The sequence below is a fragment of the Odontesthes bonariensis genome, chromosome 16 (genome assembly GCF_027942865.1).
Source record: "Odontesthes bonariensis isolate fOdoBon6 chromosome 16, fOdoBon6.hap1, whole genome shotgun sequence".
Lineage (NCBI taxonomy): Eukaryota > Metazoa > Chordata > Actinopteri > Atheriniformes > Atherinopsidae > Odontesthes > Odontesthes bonariensis.
Genome location: NC_134521.1, coordinates 19,162,417 through 19,176,159, shown reverse-complemented (window position 1 = coordinate 19,176,159; position 13,743 = coordinate 19,162,417). Strand labels below are relative to the sequence as shown.

At 39.9% G+C, this 13,743-nt stretch overlaps 1 protein-coding gene across 1 annotated transcript in view; it reads right to left on the bottom strand.

The window, feature by feature from the left end:
• Positions 1-13,413, bottom strand: part of opcml (opioid binding protein/cell adhesion molecule-like) — a 187,988-nt gene extending 174,575 nt beyond the window's left edge. The window contains exon 1 of the mRNA XM_075486517.1: positions 12,716-13,413. Within this exon, the coding sequence (XP_075342632.1) occupies positions 12,716-12,873 (158 nt within the window). The 5' untranslated portion in view covers positions 12,874-13,413. The remainder of the gene's footprint in view (positions 1-12,715) is intronic.
• Between the last annotated feature and the right edge of the window lie 330 nt (positions 13,414-13,743).

The window sequence follows — 13,743 nt, the reverse complement described above, 5'->3', positions numbered from 1 at the left end:
GAACAGGATCAATGAGAGGCACTTTTCTCTGCCATATTCCTCCATTAGTGGGATCTATTTAGTTAGAAGGCTGACGCTTGGGATCCAGAGCTCAAGGAGAGATGCTGGAATTAGGAATGATTTGTCCAGTTACATGGGGCTAGTGTTTTGTGCTGATAGATTGACAGAGACATCTCAATTCTGAATGAGTGAGATCTCGGGTGGAACAGAAAAAGAGCATTGCATACATATTTCTAGTGCCGCTCATATGGCATTACTTAAATGTGAAAGGATGGAGGGATTTAAGAATTATTCATAACCCAGTTATCCCATGGGTCTGTAACATGAAACATTGGGCCTCATGTAACAACCATTCGTACGAACAGATTTGTTCTTAAGTCATGCGTACAAGTGATTAAGAGAATTTGCGGATTCACCAATTTTTTCGTATTTTAAGTTTACTTTAAGATACGAACAGAATCTACTATTGATCCAGAGCTGTCGTAGGAGTTTCGTAAAATAGTCCACTGTTATTAGATTCAAGTTTGCTTGACTAATGGATTGTATATTTAATTACTTTGAAGCAATCTTAAATAAATATATACATTATACTCCATAAATATGCTGACATCATTCTGTTTGACTTAAATCATGCACTAATTGAAGGTTAATTTGACTCTGTATATAACAAGGTCAATGGGAAGTGTAACCAGCGGCTGACTTGCTACTTTAGATGCCTTCACAGGTCAGGCTCTTGTAAGAGAGCGTGTGTTACGCTACCGTGTAGATATCCTTGCGGAGACGAATGGCTGACATCGCAATTTAGAATGCCAAGGACTGTGTCGCTGCAAATATGCAGCTTGCTAGAGCCACAACTCCGGAGAGAAACACGCTGATCAAACTCAATTTCACCATCAGGTGTGTCTCAGTCCTCTGTGAGTCGTGCGCTCCCCTTGGTCATCAAAACTCTCATCCAGATTATTCTGGCATGTTGCTTTTTGCACAATATTGCCATGAACAAGGGTCTCCCACGAACCAGCTGGCTGACAACACACCAGAAGACCCCTCTCATGGACCGCCCCATCAAAGTGCCATCATGATGAGGCATCAACTGATTGCACGGCTTTAGTTGCAGTCATCGAGCAGCTGGCCATGGCGAGACGTTTATTTTTAAGCCATTTTCATATCAAACCATTTTTTCTTTATTTCGGTGACATTACGAACTACAGGTGACATGGAATTAACTGCACTCGTAATTGCTGTCAGTTATTTCTTCGCTTTAGCAGGTCCCGTAATTCCACTGCTGACACCACTAAAAATTACAGATTTTCCTTTTTGGATCTCTGAAAGCCGAACTTCAGTCTCAGAGCACGTAAAGTTGTTATTTTTGCACCTTGATGCCATTCTCATGACTCAACACTCAACACTTCCTGGCACAGGAGAGAGGAAGCACTGCCTTATATGGTATTATTTTGGGCGTGGAGTATGCAAATTGAACACCCTCATGCACGTGCACTTAAATACGCAGGGGTGGCATTCATTATTTACGCAGGTCGTTTACAAACTTTTTCGAAGTTAAGAGCGTTTGTTGAATCTGAAGTGGCATGTTCGTACAAGACCTTAGGAAAAAAGTGAAAGAAATTTAGAATAAAAATACAAAAATGTTCTTGCATGAGGCCCATTGTTCTCAAATGAGAAGATGCGACATCTTGGTTTTTACTTTAACAACAATGGAACCCTATGCTCATGGACCCTCTGGAAATAGGAAAAGGGAGTGCATGGTTGCATTCAAAATGCACAACCTTTCCAACATCACCTCTGTGGAGGAATCCCTACTTTTCCAGCATCACATTCTTAGAGCAAACAAATGCCAATTTTTACTACAGGAAACAAGAGCATACAAGCTCCTTAATGCCCTTCACCATCAGCATGATATATTAAACACAACCATTTAGAATGGGGAGGTCAGTAATTACGTAAAGTTAGTCACTAATTAACTGATCTCTACATACTTATCTTTGTATAACACATGGGGAATATTGAAATTAACTTCAGTCTTTCAGCCTTAAGGAGGTAAAAACTGAGGAAAATCACTTTTCACTCATTATTTTGCAAATTTATACAGCTTTGTGCTCAGGAGTCCAACTACATCTTCAACTCTACAGTGGTTAAGACTAGACATACTGTCTGGTTTTATTAAATATAGTTGCTCAATACACATGGCAGACAAGCAGACAGGGACACAGACATAAAGATATTATTATAAAGGACACTTTTGGTTCCCATGTTACAATTTTATATAGAACTTTGAATTATCCTTTGGTAGAGTTCTAGAAACATTCATCTATTCCTTACTTTTATCGACAACAATTGCAATATTGATACTACATCTCAGTGGAGATATTTTAATACCAGACTATGTAAATATTGCCTGTTTCACTATTCAAATTTCAGCACCATTAGACCCAAAAAAGTAAAACAATTCTAACAAATGCAGAGTTGCTGCAAGTTTCCACATTTTAATGAGCACCGTCAAGAGTAAGCGCTCCAGAAAGATTGTTTTGGTGTGTGTTGCATAGTCCTGGTGATGTAAGCCATGGAGATATCTGCATTCTCTTAAATATAACTGGTAATGCTCAAACTTAAAACAAAAATATGACGCAGTTATTCAAGGAAATCCACCAAACTGAAAAAAACACTCATCTGTATCGATGCCCAAAAGGAAATGTGCATACTCACGACAGCACACCTCGTAACAATGTTGGCATAACGAAACAAACATTCCGTCCAGCTAAATTGAGTTGTGATGCAAGCTATAAATTTATCCCCACAGTACCACTTTGACCCAGATTACACAGATGGATGCAACAGCAGGCAAAACCAAAGTGGTATGTGTGGCTAACCCAGGGTAACTGCACCTGCTCCTAGCGCAGATGGAAAGTGATGGGGTTCTTACCATAAATGACAAAAATTGATATCTGAAGCTGAGTGTCTTTGTTGCTAGAAATGAGACTTTGTGATTCCATCTAAGACGAATAAGATGATGCAGGGACTTTACTGCATTTGCATGACTAATCACAGTAACTTCCTAGATCAGTTCAGTAGCTCTAGATTTTTTTTTCTAGATGACAATAACAATGGAGAGGGTGACTAAGGGCCCCATGACCAAATGATAACTGAGAGAACTATTATTCTCAAAGACTGGTTTTATTACTCTTACCTTATCTTGCTCTTACAGAGTTACATTTATACTGTATGAAAAAAAATATATATAGAGAGAGAGAGCACTGCATCTAAGCTGAATGAAAGGTCTGTTGTTTGGTTCCAGATCAGCCGGAGATGACAGTTTACATCCAGTCTTGCTGTCGTGAGCATCAGCATGACTTCATAAGCATGCACGTCTCCCTCTGTGCTGCGATATGGTTGCCAGCTACAATAATATCTTCCCAATCACAGAACACCACCCTGTTTAACTAATGTGTTGTCAGTAATATCATTGCTTCAAAAACATGTTCACGAATCCAATGGGCTGTGACTTCATTAAAAAGCACAAAATGAAACTTATGACATAGTTTTTGACTGTTAAAAAATAACCAGGCCTTTCTCAATCAGTCGTGACGCCCCAACCGAATCCAGTTAAATCAACAATCAAAATTTTAAGGGCTACAAGTTTCTGGGCTATATGTTTGAGGATCGATGAGTCAGAGGGACGGCAATGTGCTAAAAAGGAGAGAGAAGAAAGTAGGTGGTAGAAAGTATTAGAGCATAAATTGCCTGGTAGAAAGTGGCATGAATGGAAGGTGTTCTTGATGAGTATTAATGATATCAGAAAAGTGCAGCCAAACATGCACAGGGAAGGGACGGCAAGACAGGCTATAATGGATGAGGCTGGCTCTCTGAAGTGGAGGAGCTAGTTGGACTGCAGCACAGCACATAGGTATCTAAATATTAAAAATTAATGACTATCTCAGTGATTTACGACAACACAAGGATGCTGTAACCCAACCTGTGTAAGATGGATGTCTGGGGAATTCTAGAAGAAGACTGATGCAAACCTTGTGGCATAGGAGCCTGACCTGCATCATTTTGGACCGTATATCCATCAAGTCTCACTCTGATTTAAACATTATTGATTGGGTATTATTAAGATTCATAAGTAACATAGAGATATAACTTAGTAGTTACTGTGCTTGGAAAGAAAAAAAAAACACGCAAGAAGGTTAAAAGAAGAATATGTAAATATGTAAAAGGTTTGCTTTTCATCACAGTGAAATGTTTTATACAAATATAAAAATAGGAAATAAACCTTTATACCTATAAAATATTGATATGATCAGGGTGATTTTTTTTCATCCAACTGCCAGAAGAAGAAAAAAATCCCCCAAATTCCACTTTTCAAGTCTATTATCCTTGGAATATTTTTTTCTGTTTTAACAGGCTGTAGAAAAACTACCTTGAGCAGAGACTGAAAATCTGGTCTTTCTTTGTCATGACAGGTTGGTTTTCTGAAAAACATTGGTTGAAACGAAACATTTTTCAAAGATCATGAACAGAAAAAGAAATAATAAATCATGGCATCCGTGCCCTTTATCTATCCCTTAGGCTTCCCTTTGCAAGAAGTCAGTCCATTATCGCGTTATCTCTTTCCTTTGTTCGAAGTTGGAAACTCCTTTCTTTTACTGTCATTGTGGTGAATTGCTGAAAGTCTGAAACGTGTTTAAACTCACAACCACGATGCCTTACAGATTCAAATAAAAAAGGAAAACAAATGCAAAAGAAAATAATTCTTCTAAGACTGCTGTCAGTTCATTTTTACTTTTTAAGTTTATTTCTTACCTTTCACACATTATTCAAGTATTAATCCTTAACAATTCTTAACCTTGCTACAAAGAAGTCAGGCCTGTTAAGTCTTGACACAACTGTGTACTGGCCCATCGCAAAGGGCCTGAGAGCCTGCATAAACATGAGATCTGAGGCCCATGCTCATACGTGTGCAAACGCATTAATACCTGTAACCTGGTTAAAGCTGTGAGTGGTGCTGCTTACATAATCTTAGGTAGCCTATAAAAATACAAGTTGCATAAAAGCATCATTGATTTGCTATTAAATCCTCTCAAATTAAAGTTATGTTAAGTTCAGTTATCAAGTCAGCTCGGCTGTCACTTTATTCTACATGCCAAATGACAAACTGATACTTTTTTATTTTAGGTGAATAACTTGGATCATAGCGTCTTCAAACTGGTCACTACACATGGCATTCGGTTCATCTATATTTATGAAGCGACTCTAGAATAACTGAAGACTGTACAGTACGTTACAAGGCAAGGCAAGTTTATTTGTAGAGTTCAAATCAACAACAAGGCGATTTAAAGTGCTTTACAGATACATTAAAACAGTAGAAATAAAAAGCACGATTTAAATTTCAAACAAAAAAGAAAGAAAGATGAACAATAGATCAAATCTGATTAAGTTTGGGCTGGAATAAAGTTTGGTTTATGCTTGCCAATCTCTCCCTGGCAAGTGAAGGTGCGTACCAAAATCATAATAGCTGGTGCTCCAGGCGCTTTAGTGTTATTTCTGCCAGTCTGGACCTCTCGGTTTTGTGCCAAACGTGTGCTACGCAATGGGCGCTTTTGAAAAACAGGAAGAGCTTAAGGGCAGAGTCTGCAAGTGGGTCCATCCCCCCTAGAAAAAAATGGCTTAAAGGTGACATACTAGGCTGAAAATCATGCACAAAAAAGTATCAAATTAACTGCAAGGTAGCCAACTGCCAAGTGCCTTTTGTGTTGACAGGGACTGTGAGGATTATTCTTTACTCATGTCCCCTGATGATGGCAGGATATCGTCGAACTGACGCTAACTCATACAAAAGCATTAATTCTGCTGGTTCTGCTGGATCACACAGGGCATGCCTGGCATCACTGTTTACAGTACGTTATCACACCGCTTAGTTATAGAAACTGATGTGATGTGGACGGCCCTTGACCCAAAAAAAAAAAGACACACCTTCAGCCCGACAAAATATAATACATGTTTTTTCATTTTTAGATTTCAGCTTCCTTTTTATTTAAAAAGAAAGCTACAAACAGAAAGGTAGTTTTTATATTTCCTATGTTTCTTCAGGTTGACAGCCTCCAAACATAACTTATCAGCAAAGTATGTGATACGTACAAAATAGACTTACAATTGGTGTCTTGATGGGGATTATTAAAAGCCTTGTAGATTTAAATGTGCACCGTATTGTGCACACCTTTGTCCGATTTATCTTTTACATAAAACCCGCCATTAATTCAGAACGCACCGCATACTGTCATCCAACTGTGTGAGCACTTTTTTCTGACCTCTGAGTCAGATGTAAAGGTTACAAAGGTGGCAGATGCTCTGTGGATCAGTGAGGTGGCCTCACAGTTTAATTAGCCTCGAAAATTAATTTACTTACATTCATTCGGTGCCATAAATACTCTTAACTACATATATTAGAGACCCAAACACGTAAAAAGAAAAATACAAGCTGAAATACAGTACACCAGAAACACAAGCAACAGAACAACTTTTATTTTTGATCTTGCATCTTTCTGATGTGATGCCTTTTACAAGAAATATCACCTTGTCAGTTGAGCAATAAGTTTGCTGCAGTTGCAGCATCTCAATAGCTCACCAGGGAGGGTATGTGTCCCATATACAGAGGCCTATGTCTGCATAGCTGCCAGCCAGTCAAAAATCCCAGCTCAACCACAGCTGGTTACATAAGCCTTACCTTACAATTTTGAGCAATGGAGCTAGTTCATGTTGAAAATTAGGTTCAATAGGAAACTCTACCAATAAGGCAGACTGGAAACAAAAGGCTAACAATGCATCCACCACAAAGCAAGAGAATGAATGCCATTCACTCCCCTGCTTTGTTCTTTGTTTCATGGTCCCACCAGGTCAATTTCCCATGTGAATGTGAGGCCAACAGAAGAAGAAATCTTGAGGTTGCTGCATTAGCTAGTGCTCAAATATGTCTGCCTGCCAAAACCAATCAACTCAGAAATGGATGATCACGTATTTAGAAAAAAATTATGCTACAAATCCAACATGCTCCACCTTCAATTATTAAAGAGTTATTGGAGTAGGAGGTCATTCAATTCACAACTTCAACGAAATAAGGTTGTTATTTTACTCACGACAGGCCTGCCATCACTTGCCATTCAACTCTCCATTCTCTGCCCTACAAGTCTAGAACAAAGACTGTGCCAGGGGTCAGCCGCACATCACCTCAGCCATCTCTGCTGCTAACCTGTCCACCTGACAAAAGAGCCACAGGGAACCCTATGACAAAGGACCTGTCAGTGAAAAGGTTAAAAAGCTCTCAACTCATATTCCAGTGTCCATTTCTACAAGTCTGTCCATTTGTTCATGCAGGCAGATGTGGCCAATAATTGCTCTCAAAGAATATGCGGCCTCTAGTGGTGAGCAACTGCACGTGCAGGGTAAAAATGGTGTCCATCAAGGGAAAAATCGCATTGTGTATTCTAAGGATGCAAAGAATGATTGGCCGGTTATAAGAATCAGATTTTTTTTTTTTTTAATTATCTTTCATTCATTTATTTTCACAGCAAGCAAATGCTCCATTGGCACAGCAGAGAGACTTTTTTTATTGTTTAAAAAAAAAAAAATGTAATGAACACATTATGCATGTAGTGACAGCCATAGGCAGTTGCCAGCAATAGGCTTGTTTTCAGTCTGGATGTTTTTCACAGTGAGTGAAAAAGACCTAAATCTAGGGGAAAGTGTGGCAATTAGCTTTGCTGGAGAGACTATAAATTAAAAACAAGGCAAACAAAAAACACAAACAGACTTATCTGGCGACAAGGCAGAGATGCTGTTGTAAGTGAAATAAAAACTTAGCCTTAATGTTTCAGTGGTTGAACCGGACCTGCATTTGTGCAAAAGAACCTTGCTGCATTCTTCGGTGTTTTAATCTTCTGGTATGAAAGTACAAATAAAGTTTCTGAATAACTTTACATCTTAAGTTATAATCTGGTGCATAAACAGAGATAATTCCTTTTCTAATGGATATATAACAAATCCCTCTACAATGCACTTGGAGCTCTTTATCTATATGGACTGCCACTGTCAAAGACGTGCCTGTAGTCTGGGGCAGTTTTGGAGAAAATGTAAGAAGTTATTTGTGGTTTAAGATAAAGATAGGAAATAGGATATGATCAGTCCATCTCTAATCTAAACAAGTAAAGAAAGAAAATCATATAAACACTGTACATATATATGTATGCGTGTGTGTTTATTCAAAGCATGCAGAGAGAGTTTCTTAATTGGAAAGGATTAGAAAAATAATGTTCATGTACCAGCATGGTATGTTGATTCATTTCACTGTCCGTCCATTGTTCTAGACGGCCGATGACAATGCAGTATAATCCTCTAGGGCTCTTCATTTGTTTAATAACAGCAACAATACAAACACTGATGAGATTCTGACATATTAGAGTTACTTACCTTGGAGCTTAATCATCAGGACTAGACAGAGACAGAACTACCCAACAGCCAACAGCGCCAGGTATGCCTGCTAGGTGTGCGCCCAACCTCTCAACTTTCAGTTAATTAAAATCACATATTTATTAAAACTGTCATGTTGATGATAACACTGGCAACATTCCAGCTGGGATATGAATTAAATGTTCAGCACCTTTTAATTTAATTCAAAACAGACATTTTGCTGGTTTAAACTTGGCACCAATGTTCCTCTAGCATGTGTCACTCAGGACTTTCATTTGGATGAAGAAGATAAAAAAATCTAATCCTGCTCCGAAAGCTGAATTTAAACAATAATTAAAGCAAATGATTTAGCCAACTCACGTCCGTTGGAGGTAATGTTGGCTACGGTGTTTTTTATTGTACATCAAAAAGACATAACTTTGTGTTACCAATAACATTCTTAACAATACGACTCCATGAAGCAAAAATAACCCCATTGGAACTATGAAAGCTGCAGAAAATTACTCAGATGCAGAGGTCGTTCGTTGAAAACATATTGCCAGGATCCCATTCATCCTGCACTTAGCCTGAGTTCAAAAAGTTCAATATCTGAATGTGTGAATTGTCTCCCAGCAACATTCTAAAAGCTTCCTGGCTTGAGTCGGAAGGCAATCTATTTTCTATTATCTAACTAAACTAACTTACTAAATATAACTAAATATGAATTTGTCAGGAACTACAGCACTCTTTTTACATGGGAACACATGTACCCACATATTGTATCTAGTCTTCATGAGACCAAATGTATTATGTTTACGTTAAATTCTGAAATCAGGCCATTAAGTATGCAATTTAAAGCACGATGTCTATCATTATCTTATCATTAGAAATAGATAGATATACTATAATCATCTGCTTCAGGTTTTATGCTACTACTTATAACCACACAGGCGAATGTAGGACATATCAAATCTGCAGGATAAACAAAAAAAAAAGCTGGAGTCCAGCAGCTTTTGTAGCATTAACTTGAAGTACTGTTACCATCAGGAAAATACTGCGAGCACTGCAATTCTGCCGGCAGTGTGTCTGCCTTCGAAATACTAGCAATGGCAATATCGCATTCTTGTTCTTGTTATGTAGTACAAGGCACATTCAAAACGCTGCAATTTATAGTAAATATAGCAGTATGACTGGAAAAACCTTTGTTGCTTTAATTTTCTCCACACGATGTTCAAGTGAAAACATGAATAATACAGAGGCGCATACTAATTTGGGTTTCTCCTATGTGTTAACCAAACAAGCGGTTAACCTGCCCACTGCCTCTATCCATGGCCTACTTCTCATGGCTCACCTCTGTGAGTCTGACCCCCACCAGCCAGCTCTCCTTCCAAGCCTCTGCCGACACCCATCACAGTGGGGGCTCACAGTGCCACCCTTGGGGTGCTCCAGGCATGTAGCAGTGAGATATCAAATGTGTGGACAATGCAATCATATGCCAACTCCACAGGGCTTACTACCACCCACAGAAGCTAGAGAAGGATGGCACGGAATGATTTCTCTGATGCTTTCAACACCATCCAGTCCCTCCTGCTTGGGGAGAAGCTCAAAGCGATGCATGCGGATAAAGCATGGTTTTCTGGATTATGCTGCCTGTCAGTGAGACCGTACCTCTTGCTGAAGGGCAGTGTGTTGGATACACCGCGAAGAGGCACAGGGAGGCCCCCAGGTAACTGTATTGTCAGCTTTCCAGTCCACTTTCTACACCTCTACTTTAATGATTCGATTCTGGGTCATGGTAGCTCCACAAGTTCTTTGATGACTCCTCTACTGTGGGGTACATAGGTTGGGGCTAGAAAAGGAAAATACGATCCCGCTAAAGAAACCTGACAGCTGCTACAGGGACAGCCCTTTGGAGCTCAACCTCTGCGTGACAAAAGACTTCGAAGTGGATTTCAGCCTGCCACTATTTGGGGCGAGAGGAGTAAAACGAATGGTTTCAGTGGAACAAACCGGCTACTTAATAAGTTCTACTAATCAGTGGAGGCCAGTGCAGACTTGTTATGGCTGAGAATGAAGGCAGGATTAACAGAGGAGTGAGGCTGCACAGAGCAGAAGGGGGGAAAGACGAAGATGAAGCCGATTTCCAGCTTGTGAGCTGGTGCAGCCACACCACTTTTTAACCTCATCTTATAAGTAAGCTGTTAGCTTAACTATGTAAAAATATCATTTTACAAATATTCTTGTTTATACACCTCCCCTCTGAGCCAGCATAGAGCCAGATGAACTCTACTGCCCCACTCTGACAGCTCAAGGTACTGAACATAAAGCCCTTTATTATAAACACAACATGGGACACATGATGACACATTCCTCCTTTCACAGCCCATTATCTGTGAACAATACTCAAGTGAATAATTTAAGCTGTTACTAACAGCTGGGGCACATGCTGATGTGTAGCACTATTTTTCATATATTTAAAGCTTAATATTGTTTATTTCACCTCATCTCTCATTTCAACACCAGTTTTCAGCACTTTTTTTCTATTTAACCATTTTCCATGGAAGTGGTTTCGTTGCTGGTTCAGAAACAAATCTCAAGTCAGATCCTGTTCTTATTTGTTTCAACTTCCTAAAGCAATGGCTCCAGCCCAGGAAAGCTGGTTCCACAGTAGCACCCAATCTGTGGTGATACAGAGCAAAGTCCTGCTAGAGGTCAGAGACAGGGTTATGGAGACCAACCACACCAACTAAGGGCTCTTAATTGCCAATCTGCCATCAAGTGCAAGTGATAATGGCAGACCCCTGCTTGCTGTACAAGAGGCCTAAAACTTTGTGACCACCATATTTAAAAATGGTGCCATTGTAGGATCTAGTCTTTTTAATTTAAACAGCAATATTAGGGGGAAAAAAACATGGACATGAAGTCAAAGCCAAAACGAAAGAACACAAGCTCGTTGCTCCTCTCATTTTCCTCAAGTCTAACGTTATAAAATCATCAGTCGGTGTGTTGGTGAATACTGCCCGCTGTGCAGCAGAGCAGCAGTTGTTTGCAACTGAATTAATAAACTTTGTCTGGTCTTTGAATGTTACCAAATGCTATTGAAACATCCAGTTAAAAAACAATTTTTCAATTTTCAGAAAAGCTGGTCAGCATTGCACACAGAGTTCACAAACACCTACTCCTGTTTACAACACCTTTTTAAAAATGACAATGGTGATATGAAGACATCAGTTTTCAAGAAAAATCAGACAAAACACTGTGATCAGTGTAGATAAAATGTCTCCCAACACTGTAGTCCGCAACATAAATTCACTATATATATATATATATATATATATATATATATATATATATATATATATATATATATATATATATATATATATATATATATATATATGTGTGTGTGTGTGTGTTGGGGGAGATGCTTAAAAGTAACATGGCTTGATAGTGCCCACGTCACGGAGTTCCATGACAATGAAACATATTTCCATATGTACACACATACATCTTTATACATACATATATATATATGTATGTATGTATGTAATAAAGAATGTAATAAAGTGTCTGTGGGTGGAGGGCCTTATCTAGCATCCCTTGACAGGGATCCAGATTTTCTAGCACTACACCTGGTCAACTACAAATACCAGCAAAGACAAGAGAGCAGAAAGATACATCACTGCCAATGGCAGTGTGCGTCTGTGTTTGTGAGGAGTGACAAGGACATGATCTTTATCACACAGGTCTCCAGAGGAACAGACCAGAGTCTAACTAATCAAAAGGCTGCTTGAACCTGTTCTGTTTGCTGTGTACAAAAACATCTTGAAGTGTGGACAAGACATCAGCCCTGCAGGTTGCAGTCACATACGCATTTGTGGGTTGTCTCATAAGCAATCGACAGGCAAGCAAGCACCTCCTGACACTTAATTTGAGTTCGTCAGCTGTGCATCCCCAATAAGATATTAAACAGCCGGATCAATAACATTCAAGGGCAACGAGCAAGAGCGGTGAAACCCTGCGTTTTTTTTTTTTTTTTTTGCTCGCTAGATTATAACTCTCATATGACTCGCATGTTAAACACATGGGAACTCGCATTTATGTTTTTTATCAGCGTTATTGTGACCTTTAACTACTCCTGAACCGCTGCACTTGATAATCTGTTTTGGATCAACACACGCTGAGAAGCGGGAGTCAGCCCCGGCGCTGCTCAGGGGGGGATCGCACCGGCGGCGTTATTATGAAAAACAGTGATACTTACTTTAAGACGGCGCTGTCCCCCTGCCTGACGGTGATGTTGTCCTTCAGTACTGAATCCCCGCTCCTGGCTGGAACTCCTGCAGGTACAAGGAATAACAATTTAAGTCCGAGGACGACAAGGCATTTCCCAGGCACCGCCAGATAGCCACAGATTCCCATGTTTTTCTGTCACTGCGCAACTTCCAGGAAAACTTAAACCGTCCGTTATTCCTTCAGCGTCTTGAGCGCCACCAAAATTCCACTCCACAAAACAATATGCTGGAGCCCGTTGGAACTGCGGTCGACCTGGTTTTGCTCCAGATAAAACAGGCTTGTTATGAAATACTGTCCCTGTCTCTAACGCAAAAAAAGAAGCGTCTTTCCGCTCCGCAGCCGCTCCAGGAAACAGACTTTAGGAGGGATGGAGAAAAAAAAGCACCGTGTTTCTCGGAGAAATGCGCACAGCCTCCCCTGCCTCTAACTGTAATCGCCGTGAAATGGATGCTGTGGCAGAGATGCATCAGCCAAGTCTCCTGTATGTTTTTTTTTTCTTCCCTCCTCTCCCTCGATGTTCTCTTTTTTCTTTCTGTCGTCTGGGTGAGACGGTGTAAAGCGCTGCGTATTCAATGCAAGAGGACGAATGCTCCCCAGTATCTATTCTTTTCTTTCTTTTCATTAAGTAGACTACAGCTCCAGAAGTAGTTTCTCTCTCTCTCCCCCTTTTTAGGTATCATGGCTCACGTTCACCATGTGGAACATATGGTCTACCTATGATGTTATAGTAGCTCCCAACCTAGGGTCCAGGGACCCCCTTTGGATCCTTTAGGAGCATTTATAGGGGGACCCTCCTATTTAGAAAAATGACAGTGATGAATAATCAGCTCTAAATCTGAATATGACATCAAGACTGCAAGCGGTATGGAGGCATAGATGCTTATTTAGTCTCAGGGGTCTGCACAGCTCCCATGGAGGCAGTGAAAACGTTTACACATACTATGGGATCATTTGTAACTCACTCTCTTAGGGCCTGTTCACACTTAGTTCTACCAT